Source organism: Stegodyphus dumicola, chromosome X2, assembly GCF_044657685.1.
Source record: "Stegodyphus dumicola isolate Sdum_Otavi_A_Nest chromosome X2, ASM4465768v1".
NCBI lineage: Eukaryota > Metazoa > Arthropoda > Arachnida > Araneae > Eresidae > Stegodyphus > Stegodyphus dumicola.
The window spans coordinates 181,401,745-181,428,421 of NC_140781.1; the positions used below are offsets into that span (position 1 = coordinate 181,401,745).

Here is a 26,677-nt window from a genome sequence, read left to right on the forward strand (position 1 = left end):
CGACTCTTTATTGGTTTATATATGCTCCACTAGAGTTAGGGCGTGATAGACGTTCTAGTGGTTAGTAGATATCCGCTAGGGGCTGGGAATATGTCGCTATATTCCGCACAGCGAAACAGTGTGCCGCGAACCGAAAATGTTTGAGAACTCCTGATCTAACCGTTTGATAAAATGATGGTGTCTCCGCTTTCCGTCAACGGTCAACACTGTGCTATACATTCAATCTGTATTCAAGGTATTTATCATAACATGTGACTTTCGCTTTTTTCATTTCACACTTTCGTTGAGTGAATCAATTCAGCGCCTTACAGAATTCGCTAAATAACGCGTCGTAGCCAAATCTCGTTATATTTTACAATTTTTAATTGTCTATATATAGAATATTAGCAGCTAAATTTTTCATTTTCACGTATTTCTAGGTGAACAGATTCATATATATTTTTTTCTGAAAAATTTAGACTTCGTGGTTGAGAAACCTTTCTTGATAGAGTTGATGTTAATTCAAGTTCAAATGATATGCACGTTTTTTCTATAATATTGAAATTAATTTTGTTAAAGTTATATTTATAATATACTATTTTAACCTAGTTCTTTTTTACACAGTGGAGTCTCAGTTAAAAAATTGGCTGCAGAATGTAAACGTATTTTTTTTCAGAGTCTTGTGCACTGCGATAAAAATTATTGCATCGAGATTTGCGTACTTAAACGCCGAATTAAAAATAAGAGAAACACATATATATTGATCTCCAGGAAAATAGAGCATGCTCAGTATCCGTATTGGTAGTGTAAAGAAAATGCTTATTATTTTACACTTTTTTATTTTCCAATAAAAGGTGACTACGCACGTAAAGTAACGTGTAGCTATCTATGAACCCACACTATGTATAAATTATTCATGTTAGTAATTCGAAAAAACAAAATACTAGACCTCTCTGTCCTTTAAATCCGTAGAGATTCTAATGTATTTTTTATGTCTAATGAAAAACTCTAGTAACACATTTTTTATATTGCTTCTAAACGCAATAGTTAGTTTCAAAGACGATCGTTTAAGGCACTAGACAATAGATGAAAATGTTTTTAACTATTTAGAACATTGTTGTAAATTTCTGTAATTATATAAATTCATTTGATTTCACTGTTTTTTGGGGTACTTTTGTAATACTGTGTATAGTTATTTTTAGTTACTTATTTATTTTTACTTTTTATAATTTATGGGTTTAATTTTGTGTGCAACTGAGTTTGTGGCAATATGTTTTGTTATGTAAGTGTTTATTTCTTAATAGAATGGCGGATGTTTCAATTCTGAGTCCAACAACATTTAAATTGTAAAACTAGCTCAATTAAAACACAAAATCAATGCTCCTGATGGGCCTTACCAATATTCGGTAATATTTTGACAATTCTGAGATTCACTAGAAAATTCGGAAAAATACATTTTCCAGGCTCGGCGACCGAAATTTTTCCCAAAGCTTCCAGAAACCCGTGCAACACCATATAAATATGGCCCCGATAGCTAGGACACATACGACTTGAACTAGATTAATCAGCTGTGAGACTGTGGATCAAACAGTTAGCTAAATTACATTTTAGAGTTTAATCTGTGATTTTGAGAATTTACGATACTTCTTGTACTCTAAGGAGGAACTGCTTCCTACCCGCGTTTTCTTTGAGCTATTTACGCTATTTATTTTGATATGTATCATTATGACTTATAATCATTTATCGATTTCTTATGTTCATCTGAAGTGATTATTTAATAAGATAGTCACGAATACATACCTCGAAGCCGTATGTAGTGTATTTCATAAAAACGTTTCCAGTCTCGTTTAAAAGGGCAGAACTCTAAGTACACTCATGTCCATAAATTAAGGATAATTCGGAGTCACGCGGAAATCGAAATCTAAAATAAATATATCACCTGTAAAATCACTACACACATCTTCAAGAATCATATGCAAATTTCAGGAAGTAACAACATGACACCGATGGTACGTCACAATGACGAGAGTGTAAGAGGAATACAGGCATATATAAGGAATACAGGCAAAGAAGTAAATGTGTTCGAAAGCGCTTTATAAGCATTTCAGTGCAATAACCGAATAGTTATGACACAATGGACGCAGTTGGATGATTTTTTACGTGATAGAATTATCGGCCGTCTGGAATGTGGGCGTACCCAACTGGAAGTATCAGACGAACTTGGAATTGCCCAGAGTGTCATCTCCAGGCTTTCGCAACGATTCCAAGATGATGGTAATGTGAGTAGACGTTACAGCACAGGTCGCCCCAGAGTTACAACGCCGAATGAGGACCGTATTTGGTAGAGTATTTGGCAGTTACTGACAAAAGAAACAGACGGAGCACAGCCTCAGACCTGTCTCGTCAGCTCCCTTCAGCCACTGGTACGACAATTTCGAGGCAGATCGTGTACAGACGCTTAGGGCAGATTGGTCTAATATGCTCGTAGACCTGTCAGATGCGTTCCACTTACTGCAACTCACTGTCGCCTGCGGTTAGCCTGGAGTAGAGAGCATGCATTGTGGACGCCGCAACAGTGGGCTTGTGTGATGTTTTCAGACGAGTCCAGGTTTCGTTTGCAGTCTGATTCTCGCCGGACTTTCATGGGCGCACAATTTGTGTTTATGGATGACAACGCCCGTCCTCACGTGCAAACATCGTAAGCGAATGCCTTCAATCGGAGGATATCACCCGTATAGACTGGCCAGAATTCTCACCGGACTTGAATCCAGTAGAGCACGTGTGGGACATGCTTGGCCGACGAGTTGCAGCCCGTCAACCTCCTCCTACGTGTCTACCGGAACTTCGGAGAGCATTGCTTTTTGAGTGGTGTAATATCCCCCAAGATCAGATCGATAATTTGATATTCAGCATGTCTAGGCGTTGTACGGACTGTATTGCATCGTCTGGGAGACATACAATGTATTAACAATCATACCAACCATGTAATATTGGTTTTTTCTAAATAGGTTTTTTTTTGTAATTTGCTCCAGGGAGAAAAAATCGCTAATTTTTTAATAATATCAAACATACAGCATCTTCTTTTGCACTTTACCTTTTGTTTAATAAATAAGCTTTACAAATAAGTCAAATTTGTTTTACTTCTAACTCTTCCTTTGCCTGATTTTGCATTATCCTTAATTTATGGACATGACTGTACTTCAAGTGTTTTTAAAATGAACTTCATTTATTATAGTACGAACAAAAATTCATAAATTAAAAAAAAAAGATATATCCTGGGTTCAGAATTTGATGTAAATATCAAAGTCGACACCGATTTCTCTGGTATAAGGAAAAGTTTGTACAATATATGATCTGATGTTGAGAATTTGAAGGCATAATACAATTTTTTACTTGGACAAGGAAAACGTTTTTCGATTGCAAGAGAAAGTGGGAACAATTTTACACTTATGATACTTATATAAGTTATTAAACAAAATATTACAGTAAATTACTAAAAATTTGTAGGGTTTATATTTATTTTAACTAACATTTATTTTAAGCTATCTTTCCAGTCAAGCCTTTACTTTCCCCTAGAATTGCCAGTGCCAGAGTATGTAAATCGTAGTAGAACGTGCCGAGTATTCAAATTTTAGCAGAAGTAATTGAGCTTAAATAGAAGGGAAACGAGATTGTAAGTGTGCTTCTTGAATCGCGAGCGTGAAGGTTGCTAGGTAGAAATTTTAAGAACCGCGCGTTTCGGCCTGTGTGCCTATTTCGGCAGTTCTTTGAATCTTTCAGTTTAGTAAACAGTAAGTTTGCTAAATCTCAGCTGTATCTTAGAACGCGGTTGAGTTAGTTACGATTATAGAGCCTCGTAGGTAGTCATTTCGTTATGTATTCATCCTGTCATTTATTTTTAGTTGTACTTTTCTATTTTGTTAAACCGCCGGGTCGGCGTAGTTTGTGAGCGTCAAGTGAACGCAGCTGTATTTCTAAAGTGGAATAAAAAGGGATTTAAACCCTTCTTACGAGTTTGTGTAATTTACAGTTCATAGCAGTCACTACTACTGTTGCTGACAAGTTGGGGGCTTCGCAACATTATAAATTTAATAATTTCTTTCTGAAAAAGTTAAAAAGTTCCGCAGGACGTACAAAGACTGGTCAATGAAACTGAAACACTTGATGAATGTAGCACTTCTAGTTGGAAACTGAATGATGTAAAATTTTAGAAAAAGCAGAAGAGTGTGAAGTTTGAATTTTCAGTGCTTTTAGAGGTATTGTCATCAAGAATTCAGAATAATAGGATATGTATAAGATGTACATCGGGAATTCAAAAGTGGACAAATAGTTTGTATATTTGTCTGGTTAGTGAATCCGTAACCAAGATAGCAGATCTCTTTGATATATGGATGACAGATCATCCACGGTATTAGTTAAGTGTTAAGGAAAACATGGATTTCGATAGCTAAAATCGTCCTACCCACTATTGTGGATATTTTAGCTAATATACGGGTGTATGTGTAACATTTAATTGTAGTAAACAGACTGTTTCAGAAGCATTGCCTTATTAAGTACCTCTTGAAGTTTCATCGCAAATCCATAGTTCCAGTTTAAAAATGAATCAATTCAAATAGGCTTTTCGACTACGATATCTTAGGTTAAGTGACAACTTTTAATAAAAGTGTAATAAATTTGAAATTTACTGCATTTTTTTCGGTTTTTCCTTTACAATAGTAGATCCTTAAGGTCCTACAGGAACTCAAAGGAAATGTAGATGAAACATGATACATAGTGCAAAGTAAATCAGAAATCTACAAACTTTCATTATAAAAATTATTTCCTGGGCTTCTTTCAACCTCAGTCATTTAATCAAACTCCTGCATTTGTCATATATGAACAATTCTTTTATTAATAACCATAATACGTCAAAAATGTTTTTCAGTTTTATATATTCAGCGCAGAACATATTAGAAATCGAGTTAAGAGATTATATCTAATTAAGAGTTAATATCTAGTTAAGAGATTAATAACTCTTTCCCAGTGTTGAGGCACCTTATCAGAAGCGGAAAAAAGACAAAGTAATTCTTTTTATAAAGTCAGAGAAACAAACAAAATTTCAAATTCGTGAGGCAACCACATATCACATTTTCTTGCCCGATATATGTTGCACAAAATAACATCTCTGTTATTTTGACTTACGGGAAACAGCTGCATAAAGGACATTCGAATTCTGAACAATTTTTCAAATTTTGATATGGATCTAATTCAATCAAGTCCTTAAATAAAGCAAGCTTGGTTAGGGTAGAGATTATCCATGGGCTCATTTAGCAGTGTCATAACTCTGGTTTGAATTTTGCAACTGAGCCTCTGATTAATAAGCTCGGCAATAACTTCCCTACCAAAAATAGAATATTTACAGAGAATAGAATATTACAGCAGAGTCTCTTCGATTTGGCTTACTTCCATGATTGATTATGTAGCAACGGGTTATCCGTATTACACAACTGAAACTGACAGCTGCTTTTATTTCATCCGGTTTGCACCAGGCTAATGTAGCTAATTTGCATTAGCTACAGCTTTGGCTTTCTCTTCAGCAATTAGAATTTAAATTTTCCCTTCAACATACCTTAAATCGGCCAATTAATTTGCATCAGCACAAACGAAGGTACGAGTGCATGCTGCCTCTCACAAAATCAAAGGCATTGCCTTATAAAATGCAATTAGATATCATAGAATTTTACACGATCTTCTGTTTAGAAATAAACTTCATTATGCTACTTAAATTATGACAAATTTTCTCTCAAAGATTGATGAATTGATATACACAATAGTTAAGAAAAAATACCCGAATAAATGCCTAATGAATGATTTAACATCCTGATAAAAGTTGTGTTTTATCAAGTCTCTAACTTATAAATCAACGCAATGATACATATAAATTAAAAGAAATTTAATAAAATATCAATTAAAAGGTACTGCATAAAGGTAGATGATAATTTAAGGCTTTAGTTTAATTTTAAATAAGAGCTTACAATTTTAGCTAATCTATCTTTAATAGTTCCTTTCCTTGAGATGTTACTTTATTCACAAAATGCAAATTGCTATGACAAAAAGAGCAGCTCGTTGTAAGTGTAGCTGTTAGCAGATAACTAGACGAATAATCTCGCATTAAGAAAAAGACAGGCCGAATGTCTTGATAGGAACACTGTAGCAGATTCTCGAGTACTGAAATCCGCTGAGTTGGCTTCCGTCCCAGAGTATAGCATAATCCATACAGAATTGGTTACCAACTTAGCAGTTTAAGGTCCTTGAAGATATTAAAGCACTGCGTTTCTTAGGAAGTCGAATCTCTTACCCATCGTGCATAATACATGCATGCTTACTAATACATAATACAAATATAAAATATAGATTCAGATATGTGAAACAATTACATAATACAAATACACAGCACATTCTTGAATAAATGCTAATACATTCTTAAATAAGTACTAAAACATAATTGAGTTTAAAACATTATAAAAAATTATTACATCTTATGAAACTACTGTTATGCTTCCAATACCTGCACTTTATATCTATACACCATAACATTTACCAATACTTGATTGACCAATAACTTGTACCATATTATTACAAAAATGCATTATACAGCGCGTACAAGTACAATGTATTATCAATCTACTTATTCACAAGTAGTTTTACATAGAAATGCCTTATAGAGCAGGTACAAGTACAGTGTGTACTTCTTAACGAGTACTTTTTTGCCTTCTTAGGTAAATACTAAAACCTGTTTCAAGCACTGATACATTACATACATGCAAATTTACCTTACAGTATGTAGTACTTTATAATATTACTGCGCATAATAAAAGCAAAACCAAAAACAAACTTCCAAGTACATTTATAATATAATTGCATCTTACAATATCTAGTATATATTATAATCGCTATTACATTATACAATTACTACGCACAATATTTCATCAGCGTATAACTTAAATAGATACGATCCTTATTACATACTAATATTTTGTTCAGTTACCACTTTTTTTTTGGTATAAATTGAAACACAAATACATATTCCATCCTACATAATTCAGTACATTATACAATTATAACAAGTCCAGTACATTATGCAATTATACAATTGCTAATACTTAAACAGTTATTGTACCTTATAACGCAACCTCGGATTAATGAAAAAAACTACTAAATAATTACTTATACAATAGCTAAAATGTTAAAAGAGCCTTACAAATATCAATACTAATGTACGATTTCCAAAATATAATTACCTATATATAGTACAATTACTGATATATTACAAGGCACGTTCAATTGCAAATACATTATGCTGTGTATTGTACCAGAGCACAGTACAAATCTACTGCCATAGGCATGGAGCATTCTAATTTTCTATAATCTTCGTACAATTATAAATGGAGTATTCTTCATATTCATTTACAGTACTCCCTTAATGAACTGATTACGCTAAGATTGCTTGCCTATGCTAAGAGTATTTATCTGCACACCAGTCAATAATGTTTTTGAGCCGGGTGGTTGCATATTTATTATAATGGAGGCTCTTGTACCACATGGACTTATTATTAACACTCGGCTGCCTGTGGTCTTCACCACATTCACAAGATGCCTTATCTCTAATCTTAAAGCGGTAGAGATAAGAAGGAAAGGGGCCGTGGCCTGTCAAAAAGTGAGTGGTATAGTAAGGCGGAATATGTCTGTCCAGTGAGACCCTAAGGACGTACTTATATACTCTTCGTCCTTTGGCGCTTCTGTTCCACTTGTCTTGCCATTTAGTCATAAGTTGAGACATAGTTTGTTGCTTGAGAAAAGAGACTGGTTTGAGAGCCGGTATTTCTGGGAGTGTAGTAGAACATGCTGCTTCTTTGGCAATATGGTCAGCCATTTCATTGCCATATATCCCAACATGTGTGCGGGGATCCAGTGCAGATGAGGCCTATTGCTTGAGTGGAATACTTGTAGCAGCAGATGTCTAATATTATTCACTAATGGACTGCGTGAAGCAGTCCTTGCTATTACAGTTAAACTTGAAGCTGAGTCCGTATAGATGTGATTAGATGCCAGACGCGCTTCCGAGAAATAAATTATGGCTGCTCTAGTCGCTAGCAACTCTGCCTGAAAAACGGAGTTAAAAGTACCCAGTTTCCTTTGCCACTGGTAAGTAACTCTACTGTTTTCGATATAGCAGAGACCACTGCCTGTTTCCTCCAGGTATTTAGAACCGTCTGTATATATTCCACGTGCACTATTGAGGTCATTTGGTTTCATAAGTGAGATATGTTTCTCTAGGTTATTTGCCGTTGGATGGCAGAGATCTTTTGGGCTATGATGTTCGTAATCTGAATTGACGTATTCTTGTCTTCATACATTAACTGTGATTCCAAGTCGGGACACCTTCACTATCGTAGCTTCTCGCTCTGTGACTAAGTCAAGAGGAGGCGTTCCCGCTATTACTTGCAGTGCCGCCGTCGGAGATGTGCGATATGCCCTGCAGACCATAAAGAGTTGCTGTCGCTGGATAGAATTAAGCATACGTCTCATGTGTGTTTGACATGTGTACCCCAGATCTCCGCTCCATATAAGACGATCCTTTTGGCCACAGTCGTGTATAAGAAGCTTGCCTGGAATTCCCCATCGTAGTGAGGTAAACATTCTCATGCTATTAGTCAATGCAGTAATTCGTTGTTTCACGTGTTTTAGATGCGATAACCACGACAGCTTGGAATCGATGATCACTCTTAGATATTTTAACTCTTAACGCATTTAATACAAGCCCCTTCAAGTCTAAGGGACGGCTTCATTCGTAGCGGGCTTTTCCTTCCAATGATTAAGGCATTTGTTTTATTTGCAGAAATTTAAAGCTTGTGCTTCTTTGCCTTTCCTGCAAAGATGTTAAATTTCTCTTGGGTCATTCCGTCTGTACATCGCTCGAGTCCGGCAGCACTGGAGACATTGGCATCTATGATGTAGGGTCAAGAGCAGTATTCTTAACGGAGACCACGAGCGCAGGCCACTAGCCACCAATAAACAGCAAATGGTTCTGGTCGATATGGGAACATCCAGGATGTCTTGAACATGCTGCAGAATGAAGGCAGAAGTAGGTTGCGGGTGCAACACCGCCTGTCCGTGGATGCGTTGATCCACCATTGCTGACGTCACTCTGGCTTGCCACATTCCATTCCTCGAACTTGCCACATTCATTGTTCTAAACATCTTCGCCAAAACCTGCTCTTTTGAGTCTGATCACCAAGCCACTCGTAAAATCTTCTATCTGGCGGAACTGATTCCGTTGATGACGGCCTTGCTTTCTTTGCTATTACACGCGGCCTCTCAGACAAGAACAAATTGTCTACGATGATTTCCATAGCAGAGATAACGGCACGAAAATTGAACATTCTGCAGGTTCCTTTCCTTATAGCTTCTTCAACGTGCGCTATAGAGCTGCGCATTCCACATCATTAGCATAACTCGGTGACGCGCGTCTACTCTGAAATTTGCATAATTTTCGGGCCACTCCTTCTTGGTGTTGCATTTTCAATATCGAGTAGTGTATTTTTCAGGAAATACCTTTGGGAAGAAATGAAGAGCCAACTTTAAAGAAGATAGAAATCTTACCGACATCGAGAATATAAGGCTCAGAAAGAAAAGGAAAACAGGCCGAAAATAGCGAAAGGCAGATGAAAAGGCCAGGTCCAGACAAGTAAGAGTTCCAAGAAAAATGGAAAGCTACAAGGATCCAGCAGATCATGGGAACAATCGAGTAGGTAGCAGAGATCAATGGAAAAATAAAGCACGGCAAATCAGGTGCCAAAAAAAGCACTGTTATCTAACCCGGACTTTACGCGTAAAGTACCCGATGGACGATGCCTCAGTGCAAGGGAGAACGTTTCAAAGGAGGACTTCCGACGACACAGCAACAAGTCCAACTGGTGAAATTCGAGGAAAATTAACGGAGGTTCCCAGCATAGAGGACAGCTGTAGCAAAACGGCCGGCATTTGCAGTATTTCCCCAGCAGGTTAGAAAATAAACATTTACTAGGGAGTATCCACAGAAATGCGAAACGCCAGAGCATGCGGAAGGCATACAGATGCCTCGTTGGCAAGTGAAGATCTACCAAGCTGCTACATATCCCTCCTGGAGTGACTACATGACCAAGCGGATGTGTGACTACTATCAAGGGAAACAAAAGGTAAGTGAAATTTGTTTTCTTCAAGTATTCATTGTTTAATTTATGTCAAACGTGCAACAATTGCTGTTTAAGTTTTTTTGCATTAAGCGAGGACATTTAAATTTTTGTATATTGTATGAAGCTTTTCAATTAATTATGCATTTATCTCAATGATTCTAAGTTAGTACCAAATTGAGATTTTCACTTTGCCCAAGAGGTCGTTTACAAGATATTTGGTGTAATTGTAGAATAATTTTAAGCAGTTTCTGTAGGTTTTGATGTAAAGTGGAAAGTGAGTAACTTTCCAATGTGAATGAATTGCAAATGTTTCATGAAGTATGTTGGATAAATTAGTTTTGTAAACATACACGTTTTCTGTTAAATATGTGTTAAACGCAAAAGTAATTTCTTGTATGCTTTTAAAAGCTGAATTTATGATGCTTGTATGAGGTATTTAAGTACAAGCTAGCATGTTATGATAAAATGAGTTAAAGCTAGCATGTTATGATAAAATGAGTTAAAGCTAGCAGTATGAAAATTAAATTAGTTAGGTTTTCGCAAATTAAAATTAAAATTTTAAAAAAGTTAAAAAAAAGTAATTAAAAGTTAGCCTTTCGAGATTACATTAAAGCTTAATAAACTATTTTTCTTACACATTAGCAAAAGTTTTGCAATTTAATTTGTTCTTTACGGTCTAGTGTGTTTAAGTTATTAAACTATTTAAACTATACGATTTCGGTCAGGTGGTAGTGTTGAAATACAGATACAATGTTGCGCGTTCTTACTCTTAAGTGTACTTTTGCTGGAGAACATGTGGGAGAATTAAATGCTAGAAGAAAAGCTTAGACTAAAAATTGTAATGGAAATAAATATTTAATGATTTGTGCTAAACTGCACTAATGTTTGTAAAAAATGCAACACCATGAAGGAATTGTCGGAAATGAATGAAATGTTTTCCACATATTATTGATACTTGTACAAATAAACGATAACATTTACAAGACAAAATAACGAAACGAACGTTGGTTAAACAGTACTTTGTGCGTCCATCACACTGAGCGATGACAGCCTGTACATGCCGTGACATTGAATTATATAGATTCTGAATGTAATCCTAGGGAATGGCATTCCATATGGCTGGACGCTAAAGCTCAGTCTTAGTGCGTGCCCCACAAGCTGTACGAGCGAGTAGCCAACCGATGAAGGTCTAAACCTACTCAATAGGCGACATATCCCAGGAACAAGCAGACCATGGAAGAAGCGAAGCCTGTTGTGCCTTAAAGAAGGCTTGCGCAGTCTGATAAACACGTGCACAGGCATTATCCTACTGAAATACAGCGCCCGGTATGCGTCGAAGAACGATGGAGGACTTCCTATTCCACAACTTCCCTTATGTAGTGATCACTGTTGAGGTTACCCGCAATCTGCACTAGATGGGATTGACAATTATAGCCAATAGTTCCCCACATCATGATGCCAGCCGTTCGTGCAGTACGATGCTGCATAACACACTGTGGGAGAAGACGTTTGCCTCTGTAACGCCAAGCACAGTGTTGCCGCGCCCAATGAAGTCAAAGGCGTCTGAGTTTCAGGCGACGAGCCGTGGAGCTAGACAATAGAACACCTGTAGCCGTGCTCCAACGTTGTGCTAACGCACTAGAGGACGCTGTAGATCCGTCACAGCCATGTGACCACTAAAACGGTCACCACCGACAGAGGACGATAAACAGATTTCAACGCAACTTTACAATATACATGGAAAAAAACGGCCGGTTCTCATTCCATGCATGCACAATCGCTTTGTAATTCTAATCGTTTGTATGTCTTACCTCACTTTACATTTCCTGTAAGTTTGGTTTAATTTGCATAATTCATTCATGGTGCAGCAAGTTTCACAAGCATTAGTGTATTTTTCCTTCTAGATACCTGGAAGGACAGAAGAGTCATGTTTAGAAATGTCGAGCTGTTCAAGAAAATACATCCTGCAATAAATCGTCTGAAACGTACTTAGTTTGTAAGCCTTTGATTGTAAAATTTGGCTCTCTTTAGGTTTACAATTTAAAACCTTATAAAGGTCGTTAAAGACCTTCGTTGAGATTACTTGAATTCTGTTGGGGAAAACTGTAGGGTTATTACTGTTTTTTCACTAACTAGTTATTTTACACTTTGGATCTTTACTGTCACTTATCGTTTCCGTTTCCCCACAAGAACATAAATGAGGTAGAAAGAGATAATTTTAAAGGAGGTTTTGAGAGTTTCATTCAGAGCGTATTCTGTCCCTCAAGGTCACGTTAATAGGTTTTTGCTAGCTCAGATAAAATTGTATTAATCGGCTTTGCATTATGGTTGTCGGCATTTAAATTGTTACGCCGATAAGATATTTTGAACCAACTTCGCGTTAAATCTTTTGTGTAGCCCTTGGCTACTAGACGTAAATTTAATTTGAAATTTGAATTTTCTATTTCTTTAAGTTCCATCGGCACAAGTGGTGCATTAACATACAAAGTTCTGATTTAATAAAAAGGTTTCTAACTTCTCAAGTCACTTTCGTTTCATTAAGATTCAGCGATAATTGGCTACCAGTCTGTTAGAGTTTGGATTTAGTTAATGGTACCTACAGAAGTCAAACTTTATAGTATAATCAGGTGAATGTTAATTCCCCCCCCTTGTACAAATAAACTGTACAAATAAACTGTACAAATTTTTCCAAATGTGTGCTTTTTATATGTACCTTTGTTTCCCATTGCCTTCTGAACCAATAATGCCCATCCCCAGGTTTCCTTAGCAACCATAAGTGGATGATAACGATGAAACCGATATGCGGGAAGGTTATCATCATTATCATCCACATATGATTGCTCCACTTATTGTACGAACAGCGGGAAGTTATTCGTTAGACTGTTTAAACTGTATAAAAACAGCTGTAACGCTAGACACCAACTATCATATTTTATACGCATAAAGTTAAATGTTAACATTAATGGTGAGACAAAAAAAAACTGCTATTCGTGACACATGGACTAAGGCATAAGTGATTTTAGTAAGGAATTTTCTGAAGGAGATGGGGTTCTAGTTAGACTTTAAAAGGTGTAAAACTTGCCTGAATATGATTCAAACGGTTATGAAAGATTTACCCCCACCGAGAATTTAACTTGAATGAAAATAATAAATGTCCCAAATATATTTATGCAGAATTTAGTGATGAAAATTTCAGGCTGATCACTCAAGCAACTAATGTGACAGATGCACATTACAACCAGTCTGCTCGTACAAAACTGTGAAAAGTTTTTACGACAGAAAATACAATAACGGATTCAATATATGCTGAAAATTAAAATAATTCCTGTCAAATGTCTGCATACAAATCATATATTGCTAAGTAAGAAAAAAAATCTAATTTCGATAACTGATTGTGAAACTTGGTGATTTGTAGGATATTACAGAACCTAAATAGGATTGAGCATACCAGCGTACCAGCTCCTCATAATGGAGAAATAATTCCAAATACAAAGTGGTTAAATGTACGATTATTTAAGACTTTTAGTATTCTAAAATTTGCAAATAATATTAAAGCATGTGCATGCACAGACGTTTATCACACAAAAAAGAGCTTTTATCAATCAGTTCTCTAGAGTAAATACATTTGCTGCAATTTGCTACGCCAGTATCGCGAGGTACTTGAAAGCAATGCATAAAAATCCCATCATCATGGGGAAATCTGTCTTTAATTTCCTTGAAGACAATAATCGAATGAATGTCTTGACCAATGTGTACAAGATCTTCACGAGTTTTTCTCGTTTTCGAAAGACACTGGTTTACTGGTTAATATAAAAAAACACAAAGTTTAGATGCAAGGAAGAGAGCTATTTAGTATAATACATATACTCTAAACATTACACTTCTTTATTTTTAGATTAACAAACTGCAGACAGGTACTTAAAAAAATTTAATTTGAAGAACTTTTCACTTCGAAAGACAGCGAGAAAAATAACCTTTTGTTAAGGCTTGCGGAAATCGCAGAGCTTTTAACATAGTTAACACGAAAGCAAAGCTGATTTAAGTAGCATAAAGAAACGGAACATTTGCTTGAAAAATTAAAGGAAGAATTAATTCCGGGACTGAAAAAAAGATTCGGAAATTTAAGCAGACTTTTCAGTTTTCTCAACAGAGTTAATTCTAATACATAATAATAAGACATTGGTAAGATAAAAGAATCCATTGCTTTTTAGTCTCTCATTTTTATTTCACTTGAGCGTAACTACGTTAAAACAGACAAAGATAGCTTGAAAATGCCTGCGTCAATACAAACATTACAGCTTTCTATAAACACTCAGGGTTTCTAAAGATCATGTAGCGATAATTCAACTACATTCCTATAAAAGATTATTGCTATCATGTTGGCACTAAAATGGCAACAACACAATTTTAAATTTTCAACCCCGACTGAGCAAGGATAATGACATAAGGAATGTAATGTATCTTGCCAGAGATAAATTACATTAATAGAGAAATCAAATAAATTTTAGTGAATTGACGTTTGTAATTTTAGATCCCAGGTAAACATTAATTTAGGAATTAAAAAACACTTCAAAATTTCATACAGTTTTTAAACAGTAGTGAAGCCTAAGGATATTATTGATGCTGCCATTAAAAGAAAATTTTTGAACAATAATCCCAGACATTACATGTATAAAATATTAAAAGGTATTAATTACAGGATTTCTAAATAATAAATTTCATAATATAAAGTCACTTCTCAAAGTATCATCAAATGTATCTGCATTAAAGCAAAGTCATTTTATGTTTTATGAGATTATGCATTTTTCATAACCGCAAATTACAAACCTTTTTTTTTTCTTAAAATCGTTTTGAATTTTAAAAGTAATTTTTTGTAATTTATTGCTCCCATTTAAGAAATTTTATTCTTCATTCTTAACCTGTCATTTCTGTAATTAAATTTTAGAATTCTCTCACGACGTTTACTATTTACAGCATTTTCATTTTTCAATTTTATAGGCTACAAATACACAATTCATTTCAATTTTTACATTTTTATTATTTCCGTTTAATCAAAATTCTTTCTTACCACTCAACTTGACACTTCAAAACTTCATTCTCAAAAGTCTCGAGAAAAACAATTTTTTTTTACGGTTTCTTCGCTTTTTCCTCAGTTTGAAAACTTTTATACATAAATTAACATTAAACCCTATTTATTTTATTTCAAGTAAATTTCCTTCTAAAATAAATTATTTTTCTCAAAATTCTCACTTTAAAATGCATTTACTTTTGATTTGTAACAGTTGCTCTTGATCTGCAACCTTTATTAGTAATTTTGCATTTTCTTTAGTTCAAAATTTATTTAAATATTTACTTTACTGCTTTCTCCACGAAATTGTTTCTCTGGTTCTTTATTGCTTATTTCTCTTATTTTATTTTATACTGGTTAGTTTATAGTATTTTTTGTTTTAGGGTCACGTCGGAGCAGATTATACTTTGATGATTAATTGAAATAAAAAATTATTTTATACTTTATTACACTTTCAAAAACCTTTAATTAACAATTTTGATTTAATTAATCTAATTTTTTATTGATTAAATTTTATCTGGCATTTTCTTTTGCATTTTTAAAATTATTTCAAGAATTTATAATCATCCAGATATAATTCAGAGACATGACTCTTGAAAATTCTTCGGTTGCTCCTTCAAAAGGCCAAAAATTTTCAATAGTTTGTTATATCAGTTTAAATATGTTATTTTATTAAGTTGTTTTTTTGTTTCAGTTTTGATGTATGTACTTGCCCCTTTATTGTTTTAATTATTAACGCTCGGCTATTTAATTAATTTAGCAGCATACAGCACGATGTTATTAATTTTTAATCTTCATTTGAAATTTCTAAACTTTTGTTTATATATATATATTCGCACGTTCCTTCAATAAACTTCTTACAGCAACAGTAACGCAAAACTGCCTGCAAAAGACTGAATTTTCATGAAAAGATTCTTAAAATTTTGGAAATTTATTTATAAAATTTACTTACCTTCAGCATTAAAACCATTGCTTCGATAGGATTCAAAGCAAACAAGTGGTGTTCTCGGATATCCAAGAAATACAATGTGAAGAGCTAGGAAGAATGATGTCAAAAAGGCAAGAAGGCAAATACTATACAACCGTCCTTTCGAAAGGTGACAACTGCGCTTTAGTTGCGGGTCCTTGTTAATAATTCCCCAAGTGTGAACTGCAAGACAGTAAGGTGGACAAGGCACCTCTCTTTTTGAGGTCATGCTTTGCTTTACCCACCTGCAAAGAAACATAGAATTTGTTAATCGAAAAACGTTTTTGTGCTGTCGCAAACAAAACGCTTTATATACTTATATATAAAAACATAATTAGAGTTTATTTAAATTTTAAACGCTCAAATAGGATCAATGACTAATTATTGTCAAGGTCTCTCTAACCGATTTTAATTGCTTGCTTCTAAGGTTTGTTTCTATTCTACATGTTTAATGTTTGACAGAAACAATTTATATGACAGGAAATCAGATCACCAACTTTTCAGGGTACTTATTGGAAACATAAATGCGCATAGGGTCATTCAATTTTTGAATACTGTTATCTAAAACTGGATGAGATGCAACATGCACTCTGCATAACAGCAAATTTCGTAATATAATTATTGTTTCAAGTACTTGAGAGATATAGAGCAGCAAATCTTACCTTCCTCCTGATTTAGAAACAATACTTCAAATAATACATCCAAGAAATCCTCAATTAAAATTTAGCGTACTATATTCTTATTATTTGAAGTTTCATAGTGTCACTTTTAGAACACGGCATGCGACATGGGCTACATTGCATTACGTAAGGCTGCAAGGGAATGTTCCCGTACTTCTTTTAGAATGACAACACTCGTTATGCTTATATAAGTATAATGAGAGCTGTCATGCTCAAACGAATACAAGAACTGCAGAGAAAAATCCTAATGCCTAAATGCAATTTGATTCACATTCTTAAGAACAATAGTAATAAAAACAAGAATTCACACTGCATTCCCTTATTTCAAACACGTGTATTTCATTTGCAGCTTGAGTGCGCAAAAAATGTCTTTCCAATTTAGTATCCCTTTAAGAAATCTTAATTAGCATTTGTCAATCGAAACACTTCTCAAAGAGATTATTAAAGAATGAAAAATTATTTAATCACGTTTGCGCAAAACTCTGCAACACTGCGAAAAGAAATTGGATTTTTATTTCACCATAAAAAAATTTGCGTCTTTATAGAGAGCATGATGGCTAAGTATGAAGTTGCATATGAAATTTCATGACGAAAATCTAAGATCTTCTGCAAAATAGTTTAGTTTCCGAAATATTTCGTTGCATCTTTAAATATATACAATTTAAGTAATATTGTTCAATACATATGTTTCTTGACTGTTTTCTTCTACTGAAATGTATTTCTTAAAGCAATTGTGAAAATGCAGTAAATTTATTTCAGCACGGCACATAAAACATTATTATAGAGAGTTTAAAGCTACAAAAAAATTAAATAAATACTACTCTAAAATTTCGCAATATTTAGTTGAAGAAAGAGAATGCATTTTCCTATTAAATTAATATTGAAATAGTTAACGTACTAGTGTTTTTCAAGCAGAAAATATGCAAACGTTTTCTCTCCTACCATTTTGTGTTTCTCTTTCATTTCGGTTACCTTAGTTAAAATGGTAAATCTAATAATAAATACCATAAATCTAATCATAAAATTTCTTATAATATATGCAGTCAAAGTATAAAATATCATGTACAAAAAATGTGCAACATTTGGAAAAATCTCTAAAAATTGCTCAAATGGTAGCTCATCATCTTGATTTACCCTCTTTAGTTTCTGAAACCTTCAGGTTCATGTAATTTTCTGATGAAATATTCCGAATTATTACACAATACTGCTATCAATATCTGTACTATGCAACAATAATCCAAATCATCTCACAGTGTTTCTTTTATCTCTATAGAAGAAATTTTAGTGTTACCAACTGCACTTTTGTTTAGGAACAATGTTTCAACACTTTCATTATCACTGATGCATTCCTATTGAATGGTATTACTAAGGCTTTATAAAATACTTCTTAGTATTCAAGTCAAATTAAAGGTTTTTCGTAATTAATCATTCTCATTTGAGTCAAAGATAACCTAGTAATACGGAAAGCTAATATAAGCGCTTGAATAAATGCTTTTAGAATTACAGAAGTACTTAACTATGATAATTATGTACATTCTTGTTAACATGTACGGAAGCTGCGCGTTATGAAATATCTAGTTTTGAAACGAAACAGAGATATTTATACTCAAGAAGTTACATCGAGTTTCTCTGATCTTCTTCTTCAGAGTTTAATGAATAAACACAAGTCTAATCCCGCATCTGTCACCCACACGTGCTAACGATTGATTCCATATGTAGGTTTTGGCATTTTCAATTTATTGAGCGATTTATGTATTATTCTCTGAGCACAGTAAGCAATTCGAAAATGATTGTCTATCGAAGCTCTTCTAATGTCTCTGAAACTGACTGAAATGTGATCGACGATAATATACTATCCTTAATAAAAATTTGTTATGCATACTTTTCTTATATGTTTTAGTTTCTTGTAATTTCTTTGTCTTTTGAGCTTCTGGTTTCAAAATTCCTAAAGATGGACGTTTCTTTGTATAACTAGAAATCTTTTTAATAATTATATGTACTATTAAAATTACATTATTTCTGCCTCTTTTTAAAGCAAAATTCAAAGGTAAAAACTGTTAATTACCTAAATTAAACAACTAATATTTCAAATCTCATGTGAGACTTTATAATCATAGGCTTAAACGTTTGTATACATTTCAGCTTCCTTTCCTATGCACTGATACCGATTCCTTACTCCTCTGACATTTACTCAATAATTATATTTAAAGAACACGGCAGCTATATCAATAAAGCTCAAAGTAAAGAAACCAAAAGATACGATCTTCCTTTTTTACGAGAAAACAAGAAAGCGCCTCGGACATTGAAAGCAAGCGAATGCAAATATCGATTGGCGCCTGGGAGATTGGCCAGATGCTCCTTCTTGATGCTCTTCGGAATAGCTCCAGAAATACTGTAGGAACTCTCGAACCTTCCAACATTGAAAGTAATGATTGGAACTGCCAATGCGTTTGGAAAATGAAAATTTTGAGACGCATGGAGAGTTGCGTTTCACAGCAAGGATGGAGGATTTAGTTTGCACGTCTCACTGAAGGGAAATGGTTTCTGCCTAGAGACATTTCTTTCCCAGCTTAAGCTAGGGAGCTCGAGAAAATGAGTCTTCGTTCTTTTTACTCAGTCATGCAAAGTTTAGTTAGTAATTTTAATATATATACTAAGGACAGTAATTTTGAGACAGATATGTTCGAACGCTCTCTCAAGGAAATAGTCAGGAAAAGTCAAAATAAATCTTATTTCGCTAATTATTAATTGACATTTTCACGAAAAATATCCCATCTTCTTGTTTAAAATGTTTTCAGAAGACATACCTACTCTCATATAAATTTTTTAACAGTAAACCTCGTGTCTATGCATGTACATAAAACGGGAATATATATATACATATTATATACATATATATACTACACACATATATATATATATATTATATACATATATATACTACACACACACATATATATATATATATATTATATACATAAATACATAAAGAAACTTAATAAGAGGAAAAACAAATTCTTTATACCCGTCCTGCGATATAGCTGAAGGATTGAAGTAAAATAAACTTAAAACATCTAAAGTAAAAGTAAATGAAAGTAAATTGGAGTCAAAGCAAGGCAATTCCTCAGCAAAAATGCTGAGGAATTGCCTTGTTTTGACTCCAATTTACTTTTACTTTATATTATATACATATTTATACTACATACATACACACACACACACACACACATATATATATATGTGCATATGTGCAATATAAATAAAAATACATATATATGTGCAAAGTTGTATATACATATATATATATATGTAATTTAGTCTTGGGGCACAGTGATGTATATTTTCGAGTATTATTATTATTAATGTGAAGTCTGTATTTGGAGTATTCCAGGGAGTTTATCTCAAAACTTATTTTAAATTAACAAAGGAGATAAAACTTCCCATCAGATATAACATTAAGACATGTTTCAGGTTTGGCAACCTAACACCTAAATCATCTTCAAGATACAAAACTCTGTTTCTCTATTTATATTAAACAATTTAGATTTCAAACAAATACTGACTAGAGATGTTCAGAAAATTTAATAATTTGCATATTTCAAAAGGTTTACCTCAATAACATTTTATATGCTATTCCCGCTATAACAAGATAAGAAATTACTCGTACTATATATAAAACGGAGAGAGAAAGGAAGTATTTTATTACCGAAACTTCTAATGTTTTTATGTAGTCTTTTATCAGTTTGTTTAGACATATATTTTAATTTTTAATACGCTAATATTGTTTTACTCGATTTATCTTCAAGTCGAAAAAGTAGGATGAGAAAAAGCAGAATGACAGGACTGAACATACAGATGATAAATGGATACATGACTTAAGTACAGGAAAAGTACTAGAGGGGTTTTGAGGTTATATTAAGTATCTTGTAGCCATCCTTCTCGTATTCAAACTCTCAGTTTGCCTGAGTGAAATGGTTTTAACCGCCTTATAATATGTTTCCTAAGGCTAGAAAAGTGAAACAAGAGTTGGCAAACAAATCTCTATTTTAAATTCTAAATCGTAGTCATATCTTCATATAAACACAACGTTAAACCATCTCAAAATTCCAAGTGTCTTGTGGATTTCATGATGGAAAGGTAAGCAGAAAGATTTTCTTATTAAATATTGTTAAATGTTGAAGGTAAAAATAAAAAGATGCAAATTAGAAACACAGACAATAATTCAAGTAGAAAGAAACTTAGAAAAGAAATGATAGAAAGAAAGAAAGAAATAGAATAGAAAGAAAATAAATGGAAAGAAACAATAGAAAGAAACTTCTCGTCATCACCAGAGCTAGGGCTAAAATTCTTTAAGCTAACTTAAACTCAAAATAATAATAATAATAATCTTTATACGATAAATAATATGAGAGAAGTGTGTGTCATTTTTTGACATACATTCTTGTCATATTATTTCAGAATGCTGTACACGTTTACAATGCAGTAGAATAAAATATTCCGATATTAAACAGAGAGAAATAATATTGTGTATCGGAAAATGCATGGTGACAAGAGAAGGGCAGATCATCATTCGGCTGAGACATAGAAAAAAGACACTTTACCTAGGCTTTTTTTTTACCTAGGCTTCTAAAAGAATACAAGCTACATGAAATTCAAAACACAGATGAAACTGGTCTGTTTTATACAGCATTACTAAAGCATACATTAATGTTTAAATCTGAAACAACAGCTGGTTTTAAGAACTTAACAGAACGAGTTACTGTGTTATTAACGTGTACTATGGATGCAATAATTAAAAGACGCCAGTGGTTATTGGAAAGAGTAGAAACCTCGATGTTTAAAAGGAGTCAAGAATTTACTTTTAACTTACCACAATAACAAGAACTCATGGATGACAAGCAATATTTTTACAGATTTCCTTTTCAAATGGGACAGAGAACTGAAAAACCAAACAAACAGCTTTACTGTCAGATAACTGTGCTGCACACCCCTCTGGTACCCCTCTGAAGAATATTAAATTAGTGTTTCTTCCTAAAAATGCGACTTTTATCATTTAGCGATTGGCCAGGCCATTATTATAATAGCCTTGAAGTGTAATTACAAAAAAGGTGTCATTCAAAAAAAGATAAACAAAACTGAATTTCACTTCGATCACTAAGCCGATATCTTTGCTAAAGGCTATGCATATTACAGTAAACGCATGGGAAGCAGTCTCCCAAAACATAGTTAGAAACTGCTTTAGAAAACGTGGTTTTCATTTAGAAGAAGCCGCAGAGGAATTGCAGATTATTTCTAATATTTTGGACAACAATATTTTGGACAACAGTGAGAAAATTTACGAAGATTTGTTTTCAGAATACGTCGTAATTGATGATAATATTGAGACAGCATGTGAAAACACTGACTACGATATTACAGAAAGTGTTAAAAGAGCTACAGAAATTGAAACTGACAGTAAAAGTGATACGGAAAAAAGTAAAACTACATACTAGCCTCAGCTGCACCGAGAAAAGCACTGCAAACTCTAAGAACCCTTGAACTGAAAAGTGAAAAAATACCAACAATTTCACGAGCTTGATGATAAAATTGAAATACTGTTGACAAACAATGCAAAACAAATAGGGATAGCGAAGTTTTTTGTAAAAGTTTAAAATTTCATCAGGTGTGTATATATAAAAATTTTTTTAGAAAAATAAAAAATTTCCAAGTTTCGCGAATAGTTAAATTTTAGAATTAATTTCTTAATTAATAATTTAGGTATTAATTGTTAGTTACTATCTTATTAAATAATTATTAGATTAATTGTTAGTTCCTATCTTATTTAATACGTTCAGTGATACCGTGACTTGCAATATTGAAATCACCTTTATTAAATTCAGCCGCTTAAGAAACTCAAATATGCTTGGAACAGAAGTGATTTTAATGAGCGGCGGGTACAGTATACAATGTACAAAAGTGAAAATGAATATTGAATTAACACTTCAAATATACGAAAGTGAAAACGGAAAAGTTGGCTATAGTTTCTTTAAAGCACAGAACAAACACAGCAAGGTATTTTAAGCAGGGGCCGTTTAAGTAATTTTGGGGGCCCCCTGCAAGCTGGAACATAATGAATCTCCTAACGGAGTATTCTTTAAAATTGAATTTCCTGTAGAATGTTTAGACTGCTACTTAAGTTATTACCACTAATCGTTTTATTTTAGAATTATATTATATCCAGGCACTTATGTAATATATTTTGTATAATAGCAATTTTCAAAATTATGTAATGATTCGTAGTCAAATAGAACATAAACATAATTAAAAAATCTGATGTGTACACCACATGACTTTCTTGTACGGAATATTAAATTATACGCATTTTTTCTTGCATTTCGTTTAACCTTATTAGATTGAATTAAACTTTCTTCGCCGACAGCGCATAAACCACAATAGAATAAATGAAGATAGAATAATAGAATAAATGAAAAGTGAATTCTTTAAAATTCACTTTGTTTACCATAGCGACACTCTGGCGCTATGTTCACTTAACAGTATTACACTGACTACCAATAAGTATTTGGAGCCCTATGATAGAAAAGAAAAACTAACTTTATTCAAACTCAATAGTTGGTAGAGCCTCCACGAGAGGTAATTACAGCGTGGACCCTCCGGGGCATACTTTCCACAAGTCTTTGTATGACAGCTAGTGGTATTTTCTTCCACTCGGCTTGGAGAGGACATAGAAGTTCCTTCACCGATTTTGCACAGGTAGTGCACCCCTGAATTCGGCGATGCAACTCGTCCCAGAGGTTCTCGATAGGGTCAGGTCTGGACTCTAGGCAGGCCAGTCCATTCGATGAACTCCTTTGGCACCATACCAAGCCTTGGTTAACGTCGAAACATGGCAACTGGCATTGTCGTCCTGAAAGTAACAGGGGTCCAACCCGTAAAACTGCCACAACGTAGGAAGCACACTGTCATCCAAACTAGTGCAGTAGGCATCGGAGTTGAGCTTACCATGAATGGGGACCACGGGTCCCAGCCCATACCAGGAGAAACACCCCCAGACCATAACTCCACCTCTGCCGAACTTGACTGTTGGCACAATACATTCTGGCAGGAGACCTTGATTCGTCACTCCAAAGAACCCGTTTCCAGTGATCTACGGTCCAATTTCGATGTGCTTTGCACCCCATTAACCGAGCAGCGCGATTGAACTTTGTGATCAAAGGCTTATGGGCAGCAGCACGACCATGAAAACCAAGCAGATGTGCTTCCTTACGGATGGTATACATTGAAACAATACTCCCGGATGCCTGTTGAAACTCCTCGCGGATGAGGGCCTTTGGTTGGGTGCGGTTCTTCCGAATTTCTCTGGACAGCACTCGTCGGTCTCTATCTCCCAGTTTCGTTGGTCTGCCGACTAGGGGCACATTCCGACAATCACCGCTCACCTTCCACTTCTTAATCACATAGGCCACTGTCGGTTTTGGGTACTTCAGATCGCTAGATATGTCCCTTAAGGATCGGCCACATTTGTGATACCCGATAATTATACCTTTCTCGAAATCAGAGAGCTCCGAACTGCGAGGCATCTTGCATGCGACTAAAGCTGATGCTGTTTCCTACACGATATATACCGGCGGAGTCCGTGACGTACCTTAGGACCGCAGATATCGTCATTTGCATAGGTGTCCAAATACTTATTGGTAGTCAGTTATTTCGCTCGGCTGTGTATATTTCGTTCCTATTATAACTCAGAATGCACAAAATTTATATCATTTAAAGAATTATCTAATCGTTGCCACAAGTTCTATTCAAATACTATAATAAAGCTAGAATGATGTATTAAAGAAATTAAGCAAACAAAACAAAAAAGAAACAGTTTTTCACAGATGATTGAGTATTTCTCATTCAATTAATTCAGTTCTCACTTCGCGACAAGGCAAAAATACATAAAAACTCAAAATATCTGTATTAAAAATTACGAAGTAAATCATAAACACTTATTTCCTCGAAAAAGTTCCAGAAAGGATTAAGCATGATTTAATTCGCAATAATAAATAAGAGCGTTATCTTTGTTGTTGCGAAGCTAAGTTTCTCTAGATTGGCAACAAATCCACTAGTCTACTGTTTCAAATGTAAACAATCAACGGCCGCCATAAAAAAAGGCTTAGCGGCACATAAACAACTTTAAAATTGTTGATAATTCTAAAAATATTGCATACAGATTTACTAAAGGCATAAAAACCTTAACCGAAAGATAAAAACAACCTAATTCAATCATTTTTAAAGCAAAAAATGTACAATTTACAAACATATAAGAATAAAGAAACTGAGATCACTGAGCCGGGTAGCAGAGTGGATATATATATAAATATATTTATATACGTTTGGTGGGACCGATTGAAACCAAAATACGAGGTGCACATCTACATATTATAGCAGTCCTATATACAAACTTTCAACGTTCTGAGGCTACTCGTTTTTGAGTTATGCGAGATACGTACGTACATACGTTCGTACAGACGCCACGAAAAATTCTCTTCAGAATTCATTTTAAAGCAGTTTTATAATTTTTTTGGAGGAAAAGAGTGCTTTATTCTGTCCTTAAGTACAGATATTACGGAAATACATCGTTAAATTGCATTCGAAAGAGGTCAAAATGGATATTTTCGTTGAAATATGCTGCCTGAAACTTTTCGCGATTACAATACTTCCTTTTCACTTCGTACAAGGAAGTAAAAAAGGTCTAACGCGACACTATCTTCTCTTAAATTGCGTTCATCCCTGCTTGAAAAGAAAACTGCTCTTTAAATTTCTACATTTAATATCAGTAAATTGAACAACCTACCCGAAACATATATCCATTTACTTGGACTCTTCAATAACACAGAGTTTCACTTATAAATTCTTCACTCTCACTTCCTTCTGAATTAAATTATTGACATGAAAAAGAAGAATATTATACCAGATTAACTGCGCATGACTAGGCAGGCTAACATTTGCTTTAAACATTTATTTAATTTGCTTCCCTATCCTGATGTTTTCTTACACGAATTCTCAACAGAATTCGTTCTTTATGCTTTAACTTCTACACGGACACAGTCTAGATTCAGTAAAACACTACGCATACAAAAACTACGTTAAACCAGAAATTCATGATCGATAAATGTAGTATATGTTCACATAAATAACGATATGGAATTCGTGCCATCCGAAATCCATTTCATATATTTCAAAAATATTCTAGATAAAAAAACAACTGTCCGTAGACACTAATTCGTCTTAAAATTTAATTATGGGAAGAATTCTAAATCCTATATTTGTATTGAATCTAACCTGAGAACACTGGATATATTAGTAAACACAGCATCTCCCGAAGACTATAATTTAGTGTTTCTAGTTGAGAAAAAACAACTGAACAGAAAAAGAAGTTTAAGGGCTAAATTTAACTTCCAGATTTATAATTGGAAGAAAATCACATCAACGTAACATTTAAAATAACGCAAACGACAACCTTAGCTTGGAGTAGATTTTGAATAAAATTTTATCGATTTCGAGAGCGCTGCTCCTGAAGAAGACGGACTTGTGCTTGATTCCCTATGATATCGATATAATTTTATTCTAAATTTGTTCCAAACTAAAGTTGCTTTTTGCCTAATTTTAAATTCAAAATTTATCTTTAAAAATGTAACAGTTACATGTGAATCGGTTGATGACCAATCGGAAGAGATTCCATTTGTAACATGGCTGGATATCCGAAAATTGCAGTAATACCAAACCT

General features: G+C 34.1%; 1 protein-coding gene across 1 annotated transcript in view; it reads right to left on the reverse strand.

Annotated features, from left to right (window-relative positions):
• The window catches only part of LOC118189707 (heparan sulfate glucosamine 3-O-sulfotransferase 1-like), a 147,355-nt gene that overhangs the window by 34,394 nt on the left and 86,284 nt on the right, over window positions 1-26,677 (reverse strand). The window contains exon 2 of the mRNA XM_085810058.1: window positions 16,214-16,473. Coding sequence (XP_085666184.1) covers window positions 16,214-16,457 — 244 coding nt within the window. The 5' untranslated portion in view covers window positions 16,458-16,473. The remainder of the gene's footprint in view (window positions 1-16,213; window positions 16,474-26,677) is intronic.